This window comes from Battus philenor, unplaced genomic scaffold, assembly GCF_028537555.1.
Source record: "Battus philenor isolate CCGP_79_NKW_IND1 unplaced genomic scaffold, ilBatPhil1.0.hap1 SCAF_7, whole genome shotgun sequence".
Classification (NCBI taxonomy): Eukaryota; Metazoa; Arthropoda; class Insecta; order Lepidoptera; family Papilionidae; genus Battus; species Battus philenor.
In genome coordinates, this window is record NW_027181737.1 from 962,805 (window position 1) to 990,503 (window position 27,699).

The 27,699-nt window shown below is 32.5% G+C and overlaps 1 protein-coding gene across 1 annotated transcript; it reads left to right on the forward strand.

Annotated features, from left to right (window-relative positions):
* Positions 1–1,052: 1,052 nt before the first annotated feature.
* Positions 1,053–24,046, forward strand: LOC137930979 (very long chain fatty acid elongase 7-like). Its single transcript, XM_068774358.1, has 7 exons — positions 1,053–1,109; positions 17,928–17,995; positions 18,972–19,159; positions 21,075–21,152; positions 21,243–21,332; positions 22,543–22,752; positions 23,513–24,046. Exons 2-7 carry the CDS (start codon positions 17,941–17,943, stop codon positions 23,909–23,911), a joined length of 1,020 nt encoding a protein of 339 aa, XP_068630459.1. The 5' UTR covers positions 1,053–1,109; positions 17,928–17,940; the 3' UTR covers positions 23,912–24,046.
* Positions 24,047–27,699: the final 3,653 nt, after the last annotated feature.

The window sequence follows — 27,699 nt, forward strand, 5'->3', positions numbered from 1 at the left end:
TAGTTAAAACCAACACGCAAATTACAAATTAAATTAAAATCATCAATTATTATTAATTAAAATCTAAATTCAAATTCACGTTGATTTCGTCGATTATTTTAAGCTGGAAAATTGGCTGTAAACTCAAAAGTTGCTATTTTTAAATCAAGAATAACATTTTTTTTATATACATTATAATATCAACCATGTAAATCAGAGTTCCCCAAACTTTTTTGTGTCGTAGACCCCTTGCCATGTTTTTCCGTGTTGGGTAGACCCCCTACTTACCTGATATTGATTTCCTGTAAATTTCTAACTGTAGTGAAGTTTAGTGTATGTTCAAAATGTATTGCGACCACAAAGCGAATACCAACATCCTACAACTTACATAATTTTATAAACATATATAATAAAATTTTTACTTCATATGTTATAAAAGTATAAATAATGTAAATGTTTTGATATTATAAGGTAGTATGATGTAAGTAAACAGGTACTATCAGTGTATGTGTTGAAATCCACTATCGTGGACTCCTATTTTCATGTCATGGACCCCCAAATTTTTTTTCGCTGACGTAGACCTCTTGCAAGTTGTCATAGATCCCTAGGGGTCGATATAGACCACTTTGGGAATCACTGATGTAAATGAATGCTATAATACGATTCATTTAGTAATATACTTTTAATTATATGTTTAAACTAAGAAAAAGAAGGTCTGTGATATATGGAATTTTATAATGTATATGCATTTATATCCATGAAGGATTTGTTAACTTTTTAAATATTAATTTATTTTTAATTTACGTCACTGATTTTTAAAAAAAGATTTTTTTTTGGGTCCTAAATAATGACATTTTAAATATGGTTTAACTGTTGGAACACTAATTTATTTTTAAAAATCTAATGATTTTCTGTATTTACTGTTTGAATTTAGAAATTCTATTTACGATTTTTTAAATTTAGGGATTATGTGTGTGTGTTAGTTAATAAAGAGTGGATAGTTTAAAGGAACCGCGGGCCATCGCGTGTCTTGTAACAGGCGTTTGGGTCGATAGCACCGCAGTACCGGCCCGTGCGTCTTCCTATACGAACGTTACACACAGCCCTTCGTAAACATCGGAACTCTTCGGGTAAGTCAAAATATACGAAATCGTATCCGTAAACTTTAGGAACTCATGTTAAATTTATTTTAAATTATCCGTCACCCTGTTTTATCTTAAGGTATGAGCTTTTAAAATATTTATTTAATATGATATACGTTCATAAATGTTACGTAAACTTTTTTGTTTAAATCATCATCTCACAGGAATAAATTGTATATAAATTATCATTTAAGTTTTTAATTTAGGTTATAAACTTCGAAACGTAATTAATAAAATAACTTTTAAGCTATTTTCACGTAACGTAATTTTACCTGAAATTATTAATTAAAACTTACTGAAAAATAATTTAATTATACTGCAAAATCAGTCGAATATATATATAAATTTATACTCGACTGATTTTATAATGGGTTCTTCTTAGATCAGTTCGCATTTGAAACCTTCGTAAATATAAATAAGGTCTACCATAATAAAGTTAACTATATTTGTAACATAATATATATATATATATATATATATATATATATATATGCGCTTTGATAAATATATCTCTTTTATTAAAAACAGAGAGGAATTTAAATATATTTTTAATAAATAAGTCTCTGATCCATTTTTAATAAACGGATTCATGTTTATTAATAAAATTTCGCAAAATATTATTGGACTACCATTTGCAAAATTACTAATCGCATGTTAAAGTAAATTGTGTGAAATGGCATATTTTTTATAAACGAATATTAAAATGACAAGAATCCTTGGCAGTGATGTCGCCTGATTATTGTCATCTCATTTAAGTTGTCTGATAAATTGTTTATATATAAATCGGTGTTACACTTTAGTAAAAGCTGTGATGTTCAAGATGTTCAAGATGTTTCCTAACGCAAGAAGCATTCCTCCACAACCATTACACTTTAAAAAATTGTCGATCAATAAGAGTTCTTTTAAAAGTTCCACCAATGTTAAATAAACAAATTCAATCTTTATTTATAAAATGATTTTGTTAACTAGTTATGCTCGCGATTTCTTCCGCCTAGAATTTAACAATACATTTTTAGGTTTTCTTCGTTTAAGAATTGTTCTAAAATTAAATCAACCTTAGTTACTCCTTATCACATCAGCTACTTTTCAGTATAAGTAAGGTTAAAATCGGTCAAGCCATTTCAGAAATTAGCCGAACCAGCTAATAGACATACAGATAAAGATATAAAGATGTAATTTTGGTGTATGTACAGTATATATGTATGTAGTAAAAAGCAATATTAATATTATAAACAGACACACCAAATTTAATCTAATATATAAAATTCTCGTGTCACGGTGATCGAACTTGAACTCCTCCGAAACGGCTTGACCGATTTTTACCAAATTTTACATGCGTATTCAGTATGTCTGAGAATCGGCTACTATCTATTTTCCATACCCCTAAGTGATAAGGGTGGTCCACCCCTAAATTTTATTTTTAATTTTTTAGACAATTTTTTTGGTTTTTATTTTATTATGATACAGCATACAAAAATACATACAAACTTAAATTTTCACCCCTCTACGATCAACACTTATCTTACATTTGTTAATTAAAAACTTTAATTTTTTTTGCAAATCAACGTTTGCGGTATCAGCTAATTTATTTATATAGATTTGTTGTTCAAATCTTCAGTAACATGCATCAAAACGTGACTGAAGTTTTTAAAAAAATAATCCTTAACGTTTAAGTTCTCTAATATTGGAAGGTGACGACTCCATATCACAACTCTTCGATATGACTTTCCTTTGTAACACTTTTATATGAGCTCTATGCTGACATTAAAAGTATTACATACGGTCTTTTCCTATTATAACTAAGTCAAGTTGTGCTTATTTAACTTATGTGATTATGGTTGGAAGAAGATATTTAAAAAAAAACAATAGTGAACATAAGTGAAAAGATGCCATTGGAGTACTCTGTTTACATCTATTTTCTGACAAAGTTAATTTTTCTGCCATACCTCTTATGTATAAAAGTGACTCACTATACATGATCCAAAATGTATTATAAAATGAACAAATAAATACAAAAATAGTAATTTCTATCTCCAAGCTATATTTTGATTCGTCATAAAACATTATTACTTATTGATTTTACATCTGTATATACTGTGGTGTGTTCAAATATAAAGATAACAATAAAACTCTTTTATTCGAAAATGGAATTTTTAACAGAACTCTCATCTTATTTATTCACTTTTTAATCTATTTTATTTTTGACTCTACTCTGTTTCGCAAGGTGTTATAGTTGTGGAGAAGAAGCAGGAAGAAACTCCACAAAAATACATTTTTTAATAAAGTTTAACACAGATTTATATATATACACTTTATCTGATATAGCCTAAATGAAATCAAAATAATCAGGCGACATCACTGCCAAGGATTCTTATCATTTAAACATTCGTTTATTGAATAATAAGCTTTTTTGGTCAATTTCTTTTTAAAGTGTGTTTTGAATTTCGTTAATGGTAGTGCAATAATGTTTCGTGAAATTTTATTTAAAAATCTGATTCCGTTTATTAGAAATGAATTAGATACTTTTTGCAGTCGAAACTTTGGTACAGTCAGTTTTTCACTATGCCTTGTAAATACACTATGGACGCTCCCTTTTTTTTATTTAATTAATTACAATTATTGTAAATGTACAATATATTGTCATAACTATATTGTAATCTGGCGTAAAAATCAAGGAGGAAACAATAGCCTCCCTGATAAGCGAAAAATAAACCAAAAAATTATTCATCATCAACCTCTGTAGAAAAATTATAAATAAAGCTATAGAAAGAAATAAAAACTAAATATTGCAAAGAAATAGAACTAATAAAGACATAATAAAAGCAGAATAATATAATAATACTGTGATATAGAATAGTTATAGTACCTAAATAAAAATGTGATATACAATAACAATAGAATTTAAGAAAATGTTAAAAGAAATGAGTAATGAATGAAAGGCGATACAGAGCTAAAGTAATGTCAATGAAGGTTTTTATTTTAAATATGTAGCCCCCTGTAACTTAAATTTGAGGAATATATAACTCAAACAGGTAGTAGATTCAACTTGTTAATAAGAGATGTGATCTAATGCATGTCGAATAAAGAATTTTTTAATTTAAATTACAAAACAATGGACTGTCAAATTCAAATTAAAAAAAAAAAGATTTTGAAAATAGCCACTCCATTCTTTTTTGTTCCGAATATGAAAATGAAAAAAAACTAAAAAGGCGGGTCATTATTCCACGTTCAACACTATTACTCATAAATCTGATCCTATTTCCTGATTTCGTTAGGTTGGGTCGCTGAAAACTTTTTGCTTTCAGGTCAATGAACTCGTAACGAAAATGTTCAATACTATAAAATTTGAAGCTTTTAAATATATTTTTACATTTCATGTTTTATAATTTGTATAAAAATACATTTATGTTATCTTTATTATCTATCATGTATCTGTATTATATTTATTTGAATTGGATAGATAAGTATTATGTTTTCACTGAACATTGCAGTTGTATTTCATTTAATAATAAATTATTGATTTTAGCGTCCACTGCGCGTTTTGAATCAAAACGTTAGTGTGTTGACATACTAAATTGGCGATGTATGTAAACAATTCGATGATAACTTATATGAAATCAAAATTTAAATTTATTGGTATATGTCAGAAGTTACTTTCATGAAACTTTTTAAGATGATGTATTAAAAAAGGCTTTCGTAGTTCAGCGGTAGAGGACTAAGACTTGCGATTGTATGTCACGGGTTCGATTCCCGGGAATTCTTTACCTGTTATGGTGATTAGTTAAAGGTGTAAATATTAACTTATAAAAATCAATAATAAATTTAGTAAATCAAAATATCTCAAAAATTTCTAGTCATTTTTTTTTTATTTAAACCGGTCGATTTAATATAAGGGTAATAGCTTTGAAGGGGTGATTGTATATTCATTCACTGTCAATTAATATATGGTACACCCTTTCCAATAAATTAAAAGTTTCAGGAATAAAAAATAACACGTAATCATAGTAAAAAAGGCATTTTTATTCTATTAATAACTACATATTAAAATTAGTATATCTGTTCCTGTATGTTTTGTACAGCTAGAGGTTACATACCATCAGTGCAATAATTGCCTAGCGGTAGGGAACTGAGACTTGCGATCGACGGTCGCAAGTTCGATTCCCTGCACACAATCTTATATAATTCACAATTTGTGTACTAATTATATATGATTTTCACTGCTCACAAACAAGTTTTCAGAGATGGGCAGCATATATATTTATATATATAAATATATATTTACTTACACAATTCATATAAATATATTAAATAATAAAATACAATTATTGTGATGATTCCTTTACATCAATCTGTATAAATAAAAATATATGATTGAATGTATAAAAATACAAACGCAATTTTTTTAAATACTTAGTTTTTTATATATTCTAAGGTTATGATTTACACTTATAAACCATCATCATTCATAACAAAATTTTAACTAGTTTAATATTTAATTATGAAAGGCTTCGAACTCATAGTATAGGTTATAATAAGCTAGCGTGTTTAGCTACCAGGCTGACATGGCTTCGAGGAGGTTACGCGGTAAATCTAAGTTCGTACCTGGCGGTCTTTGCACAAAGGTCGAGGCCGAGGTTGTTTGTGGAATTCAATTTAGGCGCACTGCGTCAGGCGCTTGCTTGCGAATCTCGAAGCTTCTAAACATGAACTTTCTCGACTTCGAGTGCCGGTCTGGCGTTAAAATCGGGGAGGAGTCAATAGCCTCCCTGATAAGCGAAAAAGACACCAAACAGTCATTCATCACCCTCTGCAGAAATATCGTAAAAAATGCTATAGAAAGAAATAAAACGTAAATATTGCAAATAAATAGATAATGAAGAGAAAATAAGAGCAAAATAATATACAGGAATAAAAATGTGATATAAAATAACAATATAATTAAGAAAATGTATAAAGAAAAAAGGAATGAATGAAAGGTGATACAGAGCAAAAGGGAAAAGACAGCAGAATTGTGGCATGAAAGAATAGACCGAAAGACAATGTGAAGTATGAAAGAAGAGAAAGTAAATAATAAAAAAATTATGTGAATAATTAAATTTGCCCGTAAAGTCCCTGTCCCACAAAAGATAGGGGGTACGAGAGGCCCCCAATAGTGGGGGCCATTTAAAAAAAAAAACATGAACTTTCAATTCGTAACAACAGTGAGTTTTACAATATATTCATTTATATATTACTGTAAATGTGCTATATTACATATTGTTTTGTCTAACCAAGCTGCAATGCGTTTATTTGCGTCGGGGCTAACAGCATTTACTTGTAATGGAACAGGCGTTTGTATTTCATCACACCTGATGGAACGTGTAGATGAAGACGAAGGTGGTACACGCTCATTCAAAAGAAACTTCACTCTACTCTTAAAGACTCCAGAGTTCAACTCATCAGGAAAAATAGACCCAGGCAGGTCGTTTCAAATCTTTGGCGACTCTCACCAAAAACGAGCTGTCAAACCGTTTAGTCCGACTTCGGTATGTCAACAACGTATCGATGAAACTATTGTCTGCGCCTAGTAGTCCGATAAAGGAATGGAGATGGCTAAATCAGTTCGAAAAGAGCCTTCGAGCACTCTTCAAAGTGTATCCTATAAAAACCGATAAGCTGGCAACTCGACGACGATGCTCAAGGGTGTGTAGTCTGCTATTTGAGAGCTTTTCGTTATTAGCTCCTCCTTAAATTTCACAGGATCCTTGACCGTGTGGTCTCAAAGAGGTACCTCGGTGATCCAAGATATAGTAACCCATCTCAGATCATCGAGGTATTGTGTTACTCCCGTATTATGACGTAGTACGTTGACAGCAGACTCTTACTCTTCTAGGCACGCCTTAGAAGAACGCCTGTAACACTTTTTTATTATTATTAGAATCTATATTCCACATATATTAGCGTCCGTGACTTTGTTTTTATATTTACATATAATATTTACGAATTTTATTTGCTTATCTTATTGCATTTTAGTGTTTACTTAAAAAAAGTGCATCTCTTATTCTATTTTAAAAATGCCCTAATAATGTTCAGTTTTAAACATTATGTTTCGTGCTACCGCTTCCTCGTCCCTACTCCATATTGGCATCCCCAGGTTGTGCGCCAGAATCTGTGTGGCGGTTGCAGTTTTCGCCACATTTATATATCTTGCGATCGCATCTTGAGTCTCGTTCTTGTAATAAACGCACGTGTGTGACGTGATATTGCTACCACCGCATGATGGACTCTGTTGTCAATCTGAGGGTGTCTGTTGTTCGAAGGATAACTATGACCGCCTCGCTCTTTAGCCCCTGAGCCTCGTGGATGATGAGCGTCTTTGAACCTGTCTCTGTACCACCTTCGCTAATGAGAACCTGTTTATCGGCATTATTGTGAGTTAGGTACAGAGTGTTTTTCTGTTTCGGGATATTCTTCCCAGAGGAAAGCCAGATGTTTTTTTTTTAACAGCATATTAGTAAAATTACTGAACTAAATCTAATTGTTATCATTAATTTATTTGAATTACCTTTCAATTTGAAAATATTTTCCTCCTATTACACGGTTAATTATTTTGTCATTATAGGCACAGGGGTTTGACGAACATTTTCATATAATGCACTTAATAATCTAATGTAACGTGTTATGTATATATTATTCACATTACAGTTTTCTCGTTAACCGCGATTTAAATCACAGGTACAGTATCCGTATAAATATCGCACATCGACGTTTGGAAAGAGATAATCGGCTAATTCCGGCTCCGTATAGCACTATCTCCGTCCCACACTACGTATTTGACGTTTTGTCAATCGTTGTATTTTGTGCGACAGAGATAACGCTCTACGCGGTACTGTATTAAATTTAATTAACGTATCATTTTAGTCGATAGACACTTACTGTAAGATCTAGGTCTCCCCCAAAGATTGTCACAGTACCAACTTTGAGGTACCAACATGCAATAACTTACCGCGACTTTTACTACGTCTTTTGTCCACCTAGTGGGGGATGTACCCACGCCGCGTCTTCCCACTCGTGGTCGCAACTCGTACCCCGCACACTGCCACTTAAGACGAAAAATCTCAAGCTACGTCGGTAACATTGTCGTAAATATTTAACTAAGAACTATACAAATTACTCATATATTGTGAGAAATATCTGCAGTTTAACACGTTCACTGCGGCTTGAGGCCGATTCAGCCTCATGGTAGACTTTGTACTGGTGCGGCGCGTAAAACTCGTGTTTTCTCTCTAGTGCGGCGGCTGTTTACACTCAACCGTATGAGGTATGACAAAGACAAATATAGCTTTCTTTATGTCTGCGAAGCTTTGACTCAATATTGTAAAAAAATATTGATGAACATGAGGCAGAAAAGACCTCAGCCGCACTACTAGGAAGTTCAGCTTGAGGCTGATTCGACCTCAGCCGCACCAGCTGAAAGTTCTTCAAAATTGGGCCCGCAGTGAACGTGTTAATGTTTAAGCACGCGTTATACGAGGTACATGAAAACGCGTTGTAGGAGTACAATGTTATGGTGGGTAATATTGTAAAAGTGAACGCCAGAAGAACTCAATTACGTACAACTATTATATACTTGTAGAGATAGGTGGAAATTGACAAGACACGAGAGAACGGCTTGACATTTTCTTAACACACCTCAGGACATGTCAAGCACTTTCAAGTTTATTTGCGTGTGTACTTTAATAAAAATTAGATAATTTATTTACTTACCACCAAATTTTATTTTAATTTACAATTTACTATTCGAGATTTCAAACACTCTATCCAAAAGGAATGTTTATAAAATCAAAGATTAATTTTATTCACATTTTATACGATCAAACATTTTATTAGAAAAGAGCAACTGTTTAGTCGAATTCACATCAGCGTTTCGAGTCGGTGGTTGCTCATTCACGGAATGACAACAATGACCTATCTATAATATTAACAATAATTGATGAGTAAGAAAAGGACCAATATTTAGCCACTTCCGCACATGCAGTCGTAGTCGTGCAACAAAGTGCACCGCCCGCCAGCCCGCTGATAAATGCGTATGCGGCAAACAATGCGAATCACACAACCGCCACCGCCAAATTACTAAACACGTGTTTCACCTCTCCACGGGGCATCTTCAGGAGTTATGTTACACCTATTAGTGCCAAACACAGAGTCTGTGTGTGTCAGTGACGTGGCTAAATATTGGTCCTTTTCTTACTTAGAATGGACTTCCGCGAGGTAACGCCTGATTCCATTAAATAATAATAGATGATTCAAAAGTGTGTAAAAATGTCAATTTAAATTATAAAAATTATCTACTTCGTAAAATACAATACGAAAGTGTTTAATTTATAAATTAATTGTAACAGTTTAATTCTGAACTAATTAACTGAATCAAGTCAAATAGCTAACCCGGTAATTGTAAATAGTCATTAAACTAAATACAGTGAAAATATTTTTAGATCAAGGTGCGTTCCAGTTAGAGTTCATTCCATTGTGTATCGGTGTGATTGAGGCCACTTTATACCTTTTGATTTCCATACGAAGATTTTCGTAATAAACACACGAACAATATGAATATAAACATACGACCGAGAAACCTTCGATCCGGAGCGAATTGCGTTCCACAAAACGCCACTTGACTCCACTCTTACGTGCTAACTTACTTCAACATTAAGGTTTCGCTGAACTAACTTAGTCGCGGCAACGGTAAATGCTAATGCATCAAAGGAGACACGGTCAAGTGTTCTATAACGAAGTGAAAATTGCTTTTGCATTGTAACAATTTCTAAGCTGCAATTCACTTGCCCCATAATGCTCTACATACATTGTTTACACTTATAATAGGACGCAAAATGGCCTCTCGGAAAATTCTTAACATTTCTTAACAACCTTTGACAAGGAAACATGGTCTCTAACTCTTATGTGCCAACTCATCGTCGTTCAACGATTCATGTAGAGAAAACCAGACATGGTCTGTTGACAGTTGATTGCAAAAATCGTATTTTAAAATTAATTGGGCTTGATATTAAAACTGTCAAAGATAAGTTCACAATAAAAATATATCTAAGAGATCCAATCAGGATCTAGGAGATCCAAATACGGATCACACGATCCAACAAGACAAGTTTATGATGCAGTAGACAGTTACTTCTTCCTCTTTTCAGCCAATAGATGCCTGCATCATATAGGGCTCCGCCAAAGATGGCCACAATGACAGGCTCTCCACTGCCCGCTACCATTTCTGGCGAACTTAAATATGTCGTTGGTCTACCTAATGTAACGCCTACCCATGTCTCCTCTAACAGTGCGTAATACCACTGGTGAACCTATCGACTCCGACTGTTACTTCGGACGGGCAATCATTTGAGCTACGTCGGTGATCCTAATTCTTCTGTAGAGGAAAAATAAAGAGGAGACTCTTTTCTCATTCGATCTCGCAGCTAAACTCAGAAAAGCTCTTTCCATTGCCCTCTGGGTGACTTTGAGCTTACAGTGGACAGAGTTCATAGTGCGAATAACAGATTGCTGGTGGAAACTTATGGTAGTGGTTTTGGTTGGCCCACAAAGTGGACAGGTGATATTGCTAAGGTTTTTTTAATGGCATTATTTTTTGGACCTCTTGTTTAACCTATTACGGGTGATCAGAAACCAAAAATTCATTTTGTTTCTAATTACATACTCATCTTTCGTCTTTCTCAATGCCTTTTTTCCTCTATTTTCTTTCGCAATATTACAATATTATTTTACTCCTTTCCATACATCTCCTCACTTCCTTCGCTTTCCCTCCAGAGTTATTCAATTTTAACGTTTATTATTTTTAATCATTTCTTTAACGATTTATTTATTCATAATTCTTAATTATTATCTATATAGCATTTAATTTACATTTCTATTATCACAGATGTTTTATTACTTTAGTTATTATCTTTATTATTTTTTATTTATTTATTGTTAAGGTTGTCTGAAGACGGTGGAAGCAGGTCGCTTTATGCTGTTCTTCTTGGAAATCCATGAGGGAGGCTTTTGTTCAACAGAGGCTGTTGAAATGACGATCATGATGATGAATTTGATCATTCAAATGTTTGATACCATGAAGCGATGCTTTCACCTTTTATTTTCCTGTTTAATTATAAATATTTATTAATTTTTATACACTATGTTTAGTTATTAATAATTCACCTGTTGTCACATATCAAATTTAATTAAACTAATTATATATCTCAGTTTCAGTATTTATTTAGTCATCTCTTGTAAGAACACTATATGTAAAGATTTCGTATTTGATATCAATCCAATACTTTTGAGGAATTCATCTATAATAATATTTTGGCAATCCACAAAACATCCGAAATTATTTTATAAAAACAACTAGATATGATGTTAATACAACAAATAAAAATAGCATACACCTAGTTTTCTCTTCGAAAATTAAATAAATAGTTTATGGCTCAAGGTATGTGAAAGTGCTAAAAAATTTCACAATCAATATTAAAAATAAATTATTGTTGTTTATATGCGCTTATTTACATTCTTTATAAAAATATTTGTTGACAACTGTTGAGTTTCTCGTTGGCTCTCAACAGAACTGCGTTTCGAGCCGGTGGTAACTTCCTGTTGAAACAACAATGCTTACATTTTATGTTGATAGACGATTGATTTTATTACTGCAATTCTTCTACATGTTAAATAAATATATTGTGTACATCAAAAAAATTTAAGAGCCTTATTAGATTTAAACCAGCATAGCGCTATGAAAGTTCCAACCGCCACCTGTTTTAGCAATACCTCTGTTAATAGAGTTCGATGAAAAATTGTTCAAACTTCTAGAAAAATCTTACGAGTTTGTATGGAACTTTTATCGAACTGGAGCTTTTAACAATTTATACGTGATATACACGTGTATGCTATATATGTTCCAAAGGAGATAATATGTAATAAAAGATTCTTTTGTTAGGATTTCATCTCATCTGTTTATATTTTTCTTTGATTCTTTTTGTATTGTAAGTTTCTTTTGATATATTATGTAGCTTTGAACTGAGATTTCACACGTTCTAAATATATCAAAGCTTTAATTGAGTCGTTTGATAAATGATCTTTGCATTAACAATGTACACGACATTTTTTTTTGTTCTCAAAGCACAGTCTACAATGGATATGTGAGCACACAACTGTTATTGAAACGAATCGACGTATGTACAGTCACGATAATCATTGTTTTACGATTCGTACGTGTGTTTGAATATATATTTGTATATATTATTTTATTCTCGTACTTGTCTTACAAATATTATCATTTATTTATACGGAAGGCTAGAATAAAATTAATTTCACGAAAATTTTTTTACCGCTTTTTCCGTGTTTCACCACCAATATATCTGATGAAAAATGGACTTCTAGATAAATGTGGTAGAAAATGAACCACGCAGACTCCCTATTCACAATAACCCTGAAGAGACCAGGGCTATAAGTCGCGAGAAATAAGGAAGCCGGTAGATCGTTCCGTACGTACTCTGTGAGGATCAGAAACGTTTCTCAAAAAGCTTGGTACGGCTCCAAAGAAACTGCAGACTGTAAGGGTGGTAGAAGGCTGACTTCCTACTCGTTCTAAATGGAATAAGGTCCTGAAGATCCACAGCATTCCCGACTTCCCTACTCGCCGGCAGTGAAGTTTAAAAAGTTTCTTAGAAACTAACTCATTATCACCTACATGTCGATTAGCACGCTGTTCTTCTGAATCAAAAGCTTCCAGCTGATATTTAGCTGAGAAATCCTCAAGGTCGCAGCAGTGTTCTGCACATGGGCTGATACATACAGATTATATATTAAGCAAAGGAAGGAATGTAATTTATTTTTTAAAAATTATATTGTACTTGCGTCTTCTAAGTCACCAGGAACATTCTGTCAAATGACATTGAATGTTTTTTATAACATGTATGTAAATGATTATGAGAATCGCCGCCATTCCTTCTAGAATGTTTCGGAAACTTACAGAAGATGCTACTCATAAAGAAAAATCATGCAGCGACCAACCAGGACTTCGTGGTGGCTTTTCAGTATCATATTGTTATATGACGTTTTTTGGAAACATTTCTCGTTCGAAATCCATGCTGATGTCTTGGCATTTGTTAATGTTATGTTGTAATGCCATATTAGAAAAAAGAATGTTCAAACAAGAGTCACTAATGTCAGGTAACCTGGTCCAGATCTTCATGGGACATGAGAGGTTGGCTGGGCACCTGCATAAGTTCAAACTCAAGGACAGTTCCTCTTGCACCTGTGACCAGGTGAACCAGACAGTGACCTGATCACCGGCTGTCTTGTATTTGGCGCGCTAAAAACGGATTGCCAGTTTCTTTCGCAGCAAGGGGTAGAAGAAAGGAACATCGCATTATTTATGGATAACGGGAAAAGTCGCGGGACTTTTTTATAGTACCACAGAAGGGTCACAGGACAGACCATTAAAAGGAACAAGTATACGTAAAAAACAAATGTGTATAAGACTAGGCAACATAAATACTTAAATCTTGTTACAACAAGTGTAGTGTGAAACTAGGAAAGTAAAAAATAAATTGTAAAAAAAGCAAACAAAGAATTATTTGTTTGTATTTACACTACTAGTACAAAATATCACTAACCCAGTTTATCTAATTACTAGTTGGAGAATCTTCGCACTCAGTCTCTCATCATCTATAATCATCATCATCATAGAAAGGGATTAGAATTCAACATCACTTATACACTACGAGAGGAGTCGCGGGATCTTTCTAAAGTACTGCAGAAGGGTCTGAGGAGAGACCGCTAAAAGGAACAAGTAGACGAAAAAACACCAAAATGTATAAGACCAGTCAAAAGAAATACTTAAATCTGTAAATTTTAAAAAAGTATTAAAGTAAAAAATAAATTATATACGAATGTAAATATTAGAATAAAGCAAAACAGAAAAAAATGTAAACGAGTAGAATTCTGGTGGGAAGGCAGCAAAAGTGAGGTAACGAATGAAATGATTAGGAAAAAATGAAAGAATTTGTGAAAAAAAAAAAGATGAACGAATAAATAACATTGGAAATGAAAAGAGATGAGAGGGCAAATGAAATATATTTTTAAAAAATAGTTCTTGTCTACCCAAGATAAAAGAAATACGAGAGACTAAAAAACGGAGGCTAAATTAAAAAAAAATGTCAGGTGACTGATAGTACTTCCTGTTATCTCTGTTATATCATTAGCGCTTGTCTTCCATTTCTAGTTTCATCTCATTGGTTTTTTCACTTTCTCTTTCCTTTATAGCATAATAATAAATTTCACCACACTGACTAACGCTGTAAAGTTTCTTTAAAAAAAAACAAAGATGTTATATAAATGTTTTGCTAATTGTTAATCAATAAAATGATTGGACCGATTCGACTAAGCTATTTCATATTTTAATCAAGATATGTTATTATGGATAGTAAATAGTGACAAATAGGAATTTTTAAATCCTTTTTTTCCTTATACAAAACAAGCGGATAATTTAAACATCTATTCCTTTGTAGATTATAAAGAAAAATCATCTTTATTTGACTATAGAAGTCCATTGTTGGACGACCTTACTACGCCTGTCTAACTTTTGGAAGGATGCGTGATCTAGTATGTGGTCTCCCTTCAACAAAGACCATAAAGCATTACTATAAAAAACGTAATCACATTATCAAATTCAAAGTCTGGAAGCGTACGATAAAGGACACTTAGTTTTGTAAGTGATGGTTATACAGTGCAACGACAATAAATTAATAAATTTGATCTTATTAAGGTAAAATAAAGGATAAAATTTTGTTTATACAACATTGGAACTTCTAAAAAAACTTATTGGTTCTCAATCTATTATTTAGCTACTTCCGCTATGTAGCAGTAGTCGTGCAATAAAGTGTACCGTCCGCCAGTTCGCTAATACATGCGCATGCGGCAAACATTGCGAATTACACAACTACCACCGTTAGATCACTCAACACGTGTTTTACCCCTCCACGGGCCATCCTTAGGAGTAATGTTAATCGGTGGTAATCGGGGTGTAATCGGGCGGTACACTTTATTGCACGACTACTGCTACATAGCGGAAGTAGCTATATATTAGTCCTTTTCTTACTTAAGATGGACATCCGCAAGGTAAAGCCTGAATCCATTAGAATCTATTATTTATTTTTTAAATCTACTTTATTTTTGACTGTTCTCTACTTCACAAGGTGTTATAGTGAAGAAGAAGCTTTAAGAAACTCCACAATAACTCTGAAATACGTAATTAATTAAATTAGTTTATGTCAATTATAGTACACAGTATCTATGGTTTAGACAAAATGGCAGAAATAATAAAGATCGTTATAATTATAGAGTAAAAAAAGTTTTAAAAAATTACAAAAATTTTTAATTGTTAAGAATAAAATAAATAATTGTTTACTATTTATCCCTGCAGACTGTATATATCATGTCATATTAAATAATATAACATATTCAGAGTAATCTCTTTTTATTAGGTGATAGGAAATTGGTATGAAAGCTTTCATCTTCTTTTACACCCATAACCAATTGTCCTATATAATGAACTACTGCGAAAAGCTTGATATACATCCTTTCAACTTACCGCACCTCCTGAGTATCTATGGCAGAATCTTAGATGAGTTGGCTCGGCACATTGTTATAAACCTCAAGGCATTTAACGGTCTGTAGCGCTTGGGCAGCAACTTCAAATTAAATAATGTAGAAATGAATGTATATATATATATATATATATATATATATATACATATATACGCAGCTGGGAGAAGAAATATCCGTAGCAGATAACGGCAACCTCTTTCCCAAATGTCTGCGCTTGGTACACGCGAATAAAATTGTTGACAAAACACTAGCAATATAAATAAGAATGAATAAATAAAAAATATAATGGCCAATGTTGAATTCGATGCAAAATTGATATATTTGTTATCATTGGCCAAAAGGCTAGAATCTAGATAGAGTAAATGAATAGTACAAGTGTAAAAATAAACAGGCAAAAGCCATTCAAACATGATCGCGAACAGGCCGTTCAGTATTCTCCCGTGTTACTTGTGTTAGCAGAAGCCGTACCAAGGCACATAGAGACGCAGCCATACGGAAATGCCATATCGGAAATCCGATTTAGCTTTACCGCAGCTAAATAATTAACAGTTTATTTTAACGTTAACTAAATGCTATATTTTTAACACTTAGCTGTGTTAAAAATAGCACCATAAACGAAAAGATGATACTGGAAAGAATATGATTCTAATTTTAAATAATTTTTAATAAACTTTTATAATTGATACGTAATGCAATAAGTTAAAATGAAAGTATAAAAAAATAGAAATTTATCTCAATTCAAAAGGATTTTATGATTTTAAATATTAAAATTATATATATATATATATATATATATATATATATATACATATATTTGTCATATACATGATTTCATTATATACATATACATGATTTGTCTAAAGACCAATATGTATATATAGACAAATCTATTTAAACAAAGCAAAATGCCATACGTAGTAGTCATGTCTTATTTAAAGGATTTCATTCTTCTCCTCATGCTATAAAACATATTTACTTTCAATGATCGGAAATAAAAAATAATTTTAATCTATGCATACAAAAAGAAATTATTCATTATACTTAAGCCATACGTAGCGCAATTTTAAAAACTTGACACTTTTGGGGCGTCGGTTTGAACATACAAGACACTGATGATTTAAAAAAGAAAAAAATAATGACTTTAATTCAATATAGTTTACTATTTACGATAGGAAATAGTTTAAGAGACTTAGTAGACGCTGCAATAAGCAAAAACGTATAAAAAAACTTAGAAATTTTCAATAAGCGGATGCTATATTCTGTGATAAATAGATTCTATAAAATAAAAATTACGCTATGACTTAAAAACGATTTTACTCATTTCCTATCTCTATTATATTTCCTTATCTTATTTTAAACGGTTTCAAAATAATCGACAACGATATACATTTAGTCAGACACTATTCGAGATTCAAATCCAAAAGATATAATCGAGTAGCCCTTTGCGAGAATTGATATACCAGCGTTCAACTGTAAAATCTTTTGTACAGCTGACCCGGCACATTATTTTAAGCCTCAAGACGATTATCTGTTAGACAGCGACTTCAGATAAAATATAAGTAAATGTTATTGTAGAATTTAACCATATTCATTGCTTACATTTTTTTATATACATAAATTTTATATATGATAACTCATAAGAAAAAAATTGTGTAATAAAACGATGTCGTGTCTCGCAGCTAGGAGAAAAAAGATAGAAAGATATAGAGGACTGGAACTTGCGATTGTAGGTCGCCAGTTTCATAATCCCAGAATATAATATTATATGTACCATATCCCACTGACATCGCCAACCCGCCAAGCGTGGCGATTATGTTATATCACCCCATAGATGTCTTTGGAGGTGGCCTATTCCTTGCAGTGGGCATGTATGTACTGAAATAACGAATACCAAATACGATACCCTAATGGCATAAATTAAAAAATCCTCAATAAAAATTTCAATTTCCCTCGTGATATATATCTTTTAATGCCCGTACCCCAAAACACTTTTAAAACCTTAATATGAAACCTATTTTGTATTTTGCTTATAAAATCAATAGCTCATATATAAAACACTAGCCTGTTATAATTACACTAAAAAATACTAACCAATTTTGACGTTTACTGACGTCATCTTCAATGTTTCTCGCAATTTTTCTAATTCTATTATTTTGATTGCAGGAGATATCACAAAATGAGTTATTTGGAGAAAATTGATGGCTATTTGGATTCCTTGAAAATAGGAAAAAGTGAGTAAATTATTCAAAATTATTGCGTAGGCGTTTTAGAATGCAAAGATAGTAAGATCGTTATATTGCTATTCAAAACTTGCAGGAGTTTTATTACTTCTTTGAGAATAATCTATGACGAATAGTTTAAAAAATATACTAAAACAATTATGATTATGTAATTTAAAATCATTTGAATTTTCCTTGACCATATTTTTCGATAACTTTCTTTGTCATGTGGACTTTTAGGACAGTTTAATTGATATTAAAGACCATCTGTTGATGGTTTATTATAATTAAAATCTATCTACGAGTCCACTTTATTTGGTACTAATATCCTAGGCCTAAAACTCCCACTTGTCCACCCTTGGTCGCTTCATTGAAGTGGGCATATTGCCCACGTAATAATTTGTAGTGACAGTACATAAATACTATTTTTAATTTGTGTTAAAATGATAACTCATTGTTGATATCAATTTTAAAAATAAATAAGACATGTCTGTAGTTTCTAAATGGATAACATGTTCAAAGGTTTCTACCATAGATTTTTATTAGTCGTACATCTACTTCTGGACATAAACTTCCCATTGATTTTTATTAAAACCGGTTTAAAGCTGTCTGCACTTTATTTCTTCAAACTATCTTACGTATCCAACATCTATCTTGTGGGAGATGTCTTGTACTGGACTTCCCAGATCGTTACCTTTACTGCAAAACCATTTGACGTCTTATAACTTATGATATGATCTGATCAATGTGAACACGGCTTTCTAATTTGCAATGATCTAATTTAAATTGTACAAATGTATTCTTATACTGATAACGATATTAAAAACAAGCTTTTGCAATATTTACGATAGATATATATACTAGGTGGACCAAGAACTTATTAAAGTCCCGGGAAATCGGTGGTCACAGTGGAGATCGTTGGGGGAGATATGCCTTGTAGTTGCCGTCTATATGATGATATATAAAATGATTTTTTTTTAAATTTCAGGTGCGGTGGTCGATTCATGGTTTATGATGTCAGGACCTATGCCGATAGTATCCGTTGTCGTCGCATACCTGGTGTTCATCAGGATCGGGCCGAGAATGATGAGGAACCGGCCGCCGATGCGGATAAACAAGATCATAAGCTATTATAACGCGGCGCAAGTAGTGTTAGCCGCTGTTATATGTATGAAGGTATTATCATAATCATTGTTTTTGTTTTGAGGTGGAAATATTTTATTTATACTAGATTGTCCGGCTTTTGGTCGGGAGATTAACCTTATGTGGGATTCTTATTTTCTAAAACCAGAATTGAATTTTGAATTTAGTAATGCAGGGCCAAGTGATGGCATAGTTCAGGTTGCGGAGAGTACTTAGATGCTGATACGATGATAATGAATGCACGGTGATGGAATATCAATATGCGGTAAACTATTTAATAAACGATTTAGTATTTCAGAAGCCATACAATTTGGCGAGATTATCGGATACGTATAAAACAGGATTAGTGGCTTTCGACATCAGTGATTGTGATTCCGTGTGTGAGTTGTGTCTAACACGCTTGTTACTATCTGAATCTGTTAATTGTTAATTTCTATCTGATTTTAGTTGATTACTTATATAGAGGTTGATTTATAGATTCTATATCACTCAGTATTTCTTCTATTAGAATGCGACAGCCTAATAACTTCTAGCACAGAGTTCCCCAAACTTTTTTGTGTCGTAGACCCCTTGCCATGTTTTTCCGTGTTGGGTAGACCCCCTACTTACCTGATATTGATTTCCTGTAAATTTATTTGTTTGTCCCACATCCGTATTTATAGAGTGACGAATTGAACAAGTCAGTGCAAGGTAGCGAAACTCTGAGACTGCGACTCTCAGGTTTTTACAAGTTCAAAATATATTGCGACCACAAAGCGAATACCAACATCCTACAACTTACACAATTTTATAAACATATACAATATTTTTTTTACTTCATAGGTACTTTTATAAATAATGTAAATGTTTTGATATTATAAGATAGTATGATGTAAGTATGGACCCCCAAATTTTTTTCGCTGACGTAGACCCCTTGCAGGTTGTCATAGACCACTTGGGTCACTGTTCTAGCAGTACAAAGTCAAGTAATAATGTGTGTTTTGTTAATGATTATTTGTACTAAATTATAATCACGCACATCGCTCGTGCAACTGATGGCCGTTGGAGCCTGACGGTTTTAGACTACGCCCTCCACTAGGGGGATGGTCGAGATAGTTTAGGTCGCGGATAGTCGCTGGATTCAGGCAGCGTAGGACCAGTTATCATAGCTATCTTTGGATGAGTCATATATCTTGCAATGGGCGTCCATCGGCTGAAAAGAAGAAGACGAATACATAATGTTTACGAAATACCGTGGATGCAGGTCGCTTCCAAACGAGATTTATACTTTGTTTAAGTAAGCACTAAAGTGAAGAAAGAAATTAAATGGAATTGTAAATAAAAATATCGCAATAAGTTGAAAAAAAGATAAAAACTGTGATAAATATACGTAAAGCTGCATAAAACTGAGACTTAAATAAAATTGTAAATATAGATACCTAGAATGTAGTGGTTGAGGATGGAAGAACGAATAGAACGGAAGAGAAAGACTGAGAATTATGGAATGAAAGAAGTACAAAGATTGATTATGTAATGAATAAAAGAGAAAGAATAAAAAAGAAAATAAACAACATTGTCCTTCCCAAAGATAGGGATACTAGATGACCCCAATAGCAGGGGCCATAAAAAACCGACATTTTTGGATATCGACAGGATTGGCACTATGTCGAACTATAGATTTTCTATGACTAAAATTATGATGACGTAATATGGTCATTGCCACTTCAATTTGCTAATCTGTTGGTCAACGTCAGAAATTTTTGTTCGTTTAAGAATCTCCACGTTTACAATTAGTATAAGTAGTCATTTCTGTAACACGTTGAGCAACTGTGAGCTTTAGGTTAGGTAACATTAGATATCTTCGTAACAAAACCTAATGTGTGATTAGCTTGTCATATTACTATCTTACAGGTCCATCATTAACTTTAACAATTGGGTCTATTTAAAAAATATATTTAAAAATTTCCAGGTGTTCAAATTGAACCTCTTCCGCGACGGAATTATCTACGCAGGTTGTAGATATCCTTCCAACACCTTAAATCCTATGGTTAGTGCCGATAATCAAGTTTATTTTGTAGCTGAGATACTGATCAATAAATTTTGTTTATTCTAACATTATTTCCATCTTTGTTTTCAGCTCCTTGATTTGGGCTGGTGGTACTTCTTTGCGAAGTTCACCGAACTCCTGGACACTGTGTTCTTTGTGTTAAGAAAGAAGGAAAAACAGGTGATGTATCTAAATATTAATCACAAGAAGTAGCTGGTAGTACATCTACCTCCCTCGAAATACCTAAAATATACTAAATAAATGATAAAGCGTATAAGCATTGCAGACAAGCTTTTAAAATCATTGATATAGGAGCATTTATATAACATATATAGAGTTTTTTACCTCTCGTTTTCCCCTCTCTGGTCCTTCTTAATACCTTCCATTCATTTCTCTTTTTGATCCTTTACAATATCTTGTATTCCTTTTTTTCTCTTTTCTTTCACATATCGCCTCTCTTCCTTCGCCTTTCCTAAGGATCTTACATTTAAATTTTCATTTTGAATAGCAGTTATGGTCTCATTGTTAAATACTAGATTGCGAGTTTGATTTGAATTGGTAACCAAGAATTGTGGCAAGAATGAAAAGAACGATAGATCATACGATGTATGAAAGACGATAATGAAAATAAAAAAAAGTGAAAAAATTAAATAATGTTAAATAGCCCCTGTCCCACACAAGATAGGGGGTACAAGAGGCTCCCGATAGGGGGGCCATAGACCAAGAAAAGAAAAAAAAAGAAAATAATTGGCAACCAAACAATGTAAATGAAAATATTTATTCAATATTAATATTAATCAAATTGAAACATCTGATAATGGTAATACAAACATACGGGAATTATTACAGTGAATTTTAAAACTAGTGCTTACAATAATGCCATGTACATCATTGAACATTCTTCTATTAGCTTCTAAGTCTGCTTAATCTAGTTATTTCTATCTTTTTCCTCTCAATTCCCTTAAAACTGGTCGTGGTTTATCATGACAGTCTCTGCTATTATATTTCTCGATGCGGTTTTATTTCCGATTAATTTTGTTGCACGAATTTATAAATGCGTCAGCCCGGCAAGTTCATGATCGTCGTTCAACTCTCTGATCTTCTACGTGTATGATTAAGTTAGATAATGTGGAGAAATTTCCATTTGTCAAAACAATCCTTGATCTACTTTGAAAAACAATATTTCCTTTTTATTAGGGTAGAGAACTTCTATATACTCCAAGTTCTTTCTACGCCGAAATCTCTGCATTATTAAAAATGTTTCTCTCTGCCTGTCTAAAATTTGTATCACTGGTTTGTAAATGGGTAGGTGGATCTTAATAGGTTAGGAACAATCTATATTAAACTAAGAGACTAGATCAATTTACTAAAACCAATCAATGAATTACAGTTGACATTTCTTCACGTGTATCATCACGTCATAATGGCGCTATACTCCTGGAGCTATCTGAAGTTTGCGGCAGCCGGTGAGGGTGCAGTGCTGGCTCTCTTGAATTCAGCTGTCCACGTGGTCATGTACTCTTACTATCTTCTCTCTGGACTGGGGCCTAGGTTCCAGAAGTACTTGTGGTGGAAGAAGTACGTCACGACAATGCAGCTGGTGAGCTAAGAAACTTGTATTAGAAAGAAACCAATTAGATATAATACTAAGAATGTCACAAATGAATTTATAGTTTTATTGTTTAATTTTATTTATTTTTATTAAATTAGAAAAAATTGATACACTTAAAATTATAATTCTTTAATAGTTTGTAAGCTAATTGTATCTATTATTAGCATGCCGAACAGTAGTAAAGTTTTTACTTTTATAGTATCTTTATTCTTGTTTATACTTAGAGAAAAAAGTAATTATGCCTATATTCACTCATTCATTTTTAGCTAGAGAATTATGGAAAAAATTCGAAAAATTTTGTTGGAACTCGTCGATTGCAAATAGCCCGATGGAAATGATAATAGCGATTGTAATTTTATTCTGTGGAGGCGGCGATTATATATCATATTATATATACAAACTGTCATCAAAGCAGTTTCCAACATCTATGTTTATATTTAAAGTGATATAAGGATTGCTATAATTATATTATGGCATTCCATGGATTCACCGTGCTTGTGCTGGGTCAATATGAAATTGGACAATTTTAAATTTTTGTATTGTGTAAGGCATGGTAATATCATCATTGCTGTTAAGATGACTCTACCCTTTGTAACCAGTAGCAATAAGATGACGGAGTGTTAGAATATCCAACCACCATGATATGTATACTGCGTACCATTGGACTTTTGTAATCTTATCCACCAGAAAGATTGTAAAAAAGCATGTTGATATAACCTTTTATTAAATTATTGCCGATTTCTTTCAGGTACAATTCGTGCTGATGCTATCGTACTGTGCATGGACCTATTACTCTCCGCGCTGTCAATACGCACCCGGCTTCACCTATTTCATCTCCGCAAACGTCACCATATTCCTAATTCTCTTTCTTAATTTCTACGTAAAGAACTACAAAATGCGCAAAGACAAGAAATTAAAAGCCACTACCAACGGTTTCAGTGCAAGCGCCAATGGTATACCAAACGACTGTAAAGATGATGAAGTAGTAGGTGATATCTGTAAAGGTATTCCTAATCTAGAAGACATTCCGTGTAAGGTTGAGAAGGCTTGTGAAGACTTTATCAACGATGGTAAAGTTTATCTAAGACGAGGTGCTAAATCTGGATTTGTTTCGGAATGTAATTTCGACACCATACTCAACAAATGATTCTCTGGTGATAATTTGGTAGATCGCATACTTGAGACTGATGTTTGTGATGAAGATGAAGGAATTTTAATTAGAATAATCTAATTTAGTGAGAGAAGGAATGTAAATGAAGGTAATAGAATAAAATTATCTATTTCTAATAGATCTAATTTGTCATAACTTATGAAAGCGACCATACAATAGTAATGACATTAAAAAAATGTTTCAAGCTTATATTCAATTATGCTGCAATAGCATGGCTAATCTTTAAACAAATGTCTAGAGAAATAAGTGAATAGTTTATATTACAAATGGTACAACGAAGTTATATATGCAAAAATTATTAGGAACTTGTGTTTGTACGTGAAAAGCAATTTTGTGCCTTAAATTTTAGCAAAAAATTCAGTGTTTAATATAAGGAATCTAAAAACCTGTGATGTGGTTTTTTGATTTATCAATTGTTTGATGCAATAAGCTAAATGAAAAAATAATTAAAGATTTCTATTAAGGTTGATATTTACAAATGGTATTCTAAATTACTTTTTCCATTACATTCTGTCCACTTTACGATCAATAACAAGACCAACGACATAGTTTGATAATGTAATATAAAAGAAGATTCGCACAATTATGCAATAATATAGTACGTAAGAAAGTACCTTTTTAATTGCAATAAAAATGATTAATCTAATGCACTTCTGCTTCTTCACGCGAACTTTCGTTGATTTCGAACAACCAATGACCTACTAATAAAACTTGTCCTTGATCTTTTAGAAGTCATTCCATTAATAACAAGCAATGTATATTGAGAATTTATAATTGACGTCATTTTAAAAAAAACCTTATTGGCGAATGGTACATCCTTTGATATCATTTTTTGTCTCTATCTGTGATGTTAAACTCTCGCCTTTCTTTATTATAAACCCGCATTTGCTAACAATTATCTTTTCTGTAATTACAAAGATAATTTTAGTTTAAAATTAGCAAATTTCTGGATTCTTTGAGACCAATTCCGTCTTGTTCTATTTCTACACTGAGTTGGTGTGGTAATTACTTACTCAAATCTTTGACGGTTATCAAAAGAGCTTATCTTTTGCCTAGTCTTGTAGATTCAGCTCAGTTAATATCTAAAAAGTCTATCGCTTTTGCCTACTATACCTATCCCAACCGTAGATTATGCAATATATATACCTTTTACACTACTTATTTAGTTGTATCTTCGTTAACAAAATCACTCGAATGATTTTGAATGATTTTTTTCTAAGCTTATAGAATTGTTAATGATATTCCTACGGCTCCAACTTCAACGTTTCACTATTAGATTTTACTGCGCATTTATAAATGTAATTGTCTGTTATATTTTAGGCTAAGCTTGGTTAAGGAATATAATATACGTCCAATATATCACACATATCATTGTGATACATATCCACGATAAAGTGCCTCTGATTTAAAATCAAATTGCTAATTCTTCATCCCACTACAAACAAGCCACTTCTTTCTTGCCTTTCTTCCACTCGACTAAACTACACGATTCGATGAATTATTTATGCTAATGCTTCCTTTTCTATTACTATAGTAGACATAGATGAATTTCTATCTTTTTATAAATCTAGCTACTGCAATAAATTGAATTTGCCAGGTCTTTAGTTGATAATAGAGAAATTTTGTTCAATAAACCGTATGCAACACTTTCAAAGACTTTTTCTACCTCGCAAAATGGCTCTAAAATTTTAAAACTCATAAGTACGTTAGAAATAGATTGGATATTAAATTTCTTTTTGTTGACTAGCCGAGAATTTAATTAAGATAATTGTGTTTGCAAGTTATATGTTTAGTAACAAAATATCTTAATGTTAATTTTTATTGTACTAGTTTTTTAGTTCTAAATAAAATAAGTTGTTTAAAAATGTAGTTTTATTGTATTTTGTTCTTTTTTACGCGCAAATTGTTTTGTTCTTTCCAGCTGATAGACATTCACTGCAAGAAATAAAGCTTAGCCAAAAATATATATGGGGGATATACAATAATCGCTGCACTTGACTGACTCGTTGGTGATCGTAGTGTATTATGACAAGCAGAGCACTCTGCTTTCTATGCTTTTAATATGTTTGTGAGCAATGGCCTATGCCTACCTTGCGAACGAAAGTTTCACTTTATCGTTAAGCTATTTATGTATATATATATACCAATACCTCACTTTGCATCGTGGTTACGTTCCAAAAAAACACGACGCAAATTGAAACGCCGCAAAGTGAATTAAGATTTTCTATAGCAAACCATGTAAAGATCGAAGATAGGTTCCAGGGTTACGAAAATACTACTTTTTAAAAAGAAAATTGAACAAAGTAAACATTTAGAAAACGAAAATGATATAACTCTGCCAATAAATAAATTGACAAAGAAACAACACGTTAAAATGTATATATATTTATTATACTCTTTTTAAAAAAAGCACAACACACTACATAATTGAAACTAAACTCCAAAATTAGCAAAACAAAGTGAAAATAAAACTGTATTAACATTGCGTTGATTTTTAGTTAGAAAGGGAATCTCCGAGTTTTGATGGCATAGCGCAATTAGAAACAAAAGTGTTGCCATCTTTTGGAAAAATAAGGAAATTAAAAAAAAAAACTTAGGACCTGAACCCAAAACAACGCAACCACGAAAATCTATCGACGCACAGTGAAAATAAGTACTAATTAAGCAGCGACGTAACTTCGAAAAAAACGCAAAACAAAACGACGCGAAGCGAGGTATTGGTCTGTATATATGGTATGTACGTATATAGCTAAATACATCAATACATTCTAAAGATTTATAATCACATTATAAATCTGCTATAATTCTATTTGTTATAGGATTTTGACAAGTTTGTTTAATAAATGACTTGACATAGGTAACCCTGGAAATATCTTTTTAATGGAGATATTTTGTCTTAGTTTTTTTCAAAGAATAAAATCTCCCGGGAATCGAATTCACGAACTTTCTACTCTTAGTCATTGGCAAATAGATTAGCATTGCTCTATTGTAATATCTCATTATATATTAGGTATAAGTCATACATTACTGTACTATGGTATCCCTCATATATTTTCGATATAACCAGCTGGAAACGTGTTCTTAATTCAGAATTGTTGTACATGTTGTTAGCCTTGTAAGGTGGTTACAATTTTATCTTAGCTTAACATCTTTTTCTCTAACCTGAAATTACTTAAATCTAAATGCTCCACCTAGCGCATTGATGTGCTGCGTTGTTCTTGGTGCTTTGATCTCGTTCCTTCTTCTTCATTCTCTTCCCGGAGTTCTTCTTGTAACTTCATTTCGATTGGCGCTCTTGCTTGGGAGGGTCAAGTCACTTTGTAGATATTTGGGTGGCCTCCCAGATTTTTTTAGGACCCTCTTTTGATCCCTTTCGAGAGCGGTGCATTTTTGTTCGGTAACGCGTGGCGTGGTCTACGCTTTTTTATGGTCAGGTTCTTTTATGGCATGTAATTGGTCATTTAGACCACAAGATGGTTCGGGTGGTGTACGCAGTCTTGGAAGTATCTCTTTGACGCCTCTCCGAAGTACTTCGTATTAGTCGGAAGGTAGAAGTCGTTCTGGAAACTTCTAAAAAGATCAGTGAGAACAGCGTCACATCATTAATTAATGATGGTCAAGACAGGCCGGCGTTCCTCAAATGCTGCAGGGTGATAATTGAGGGAAGAATTGAAAGAAACAAAACCGATAAATAAAACAGGTCGGGTAAGTAATTAAATAATTAGGAAAATAGGGAGATATAAAGAAAACAGAAGTGATGAAAA

What these genes read in the sequence shown, in the direction of transcription:
- LOC137930979 (XM_068774358.1), top strand. Translation starts at nt 17,941, where the DNA reads ATGAGTTATTTGGAGAAAATTGATGGCTATTTGGATTCCTTGAAAATA. An exon ending in TTCCTTGAAAATAGGAAAAA is followed by an intron (nt 17,996 to 18,971) that starts GTGAGTAAATTA and finishes TTTAAATTTCAG; the next exon opens with GTGCGGTGGTCGATTCATGG. An exon ending in ACGTCACGACAATGCAGCTG is followed by an intron (nt 22,753 to 23,512) that starts GTGAGCTAAGAA and finishes GATTTCTTTCAG; the next exon opens with GTACAATTCGTGCTGATGCT.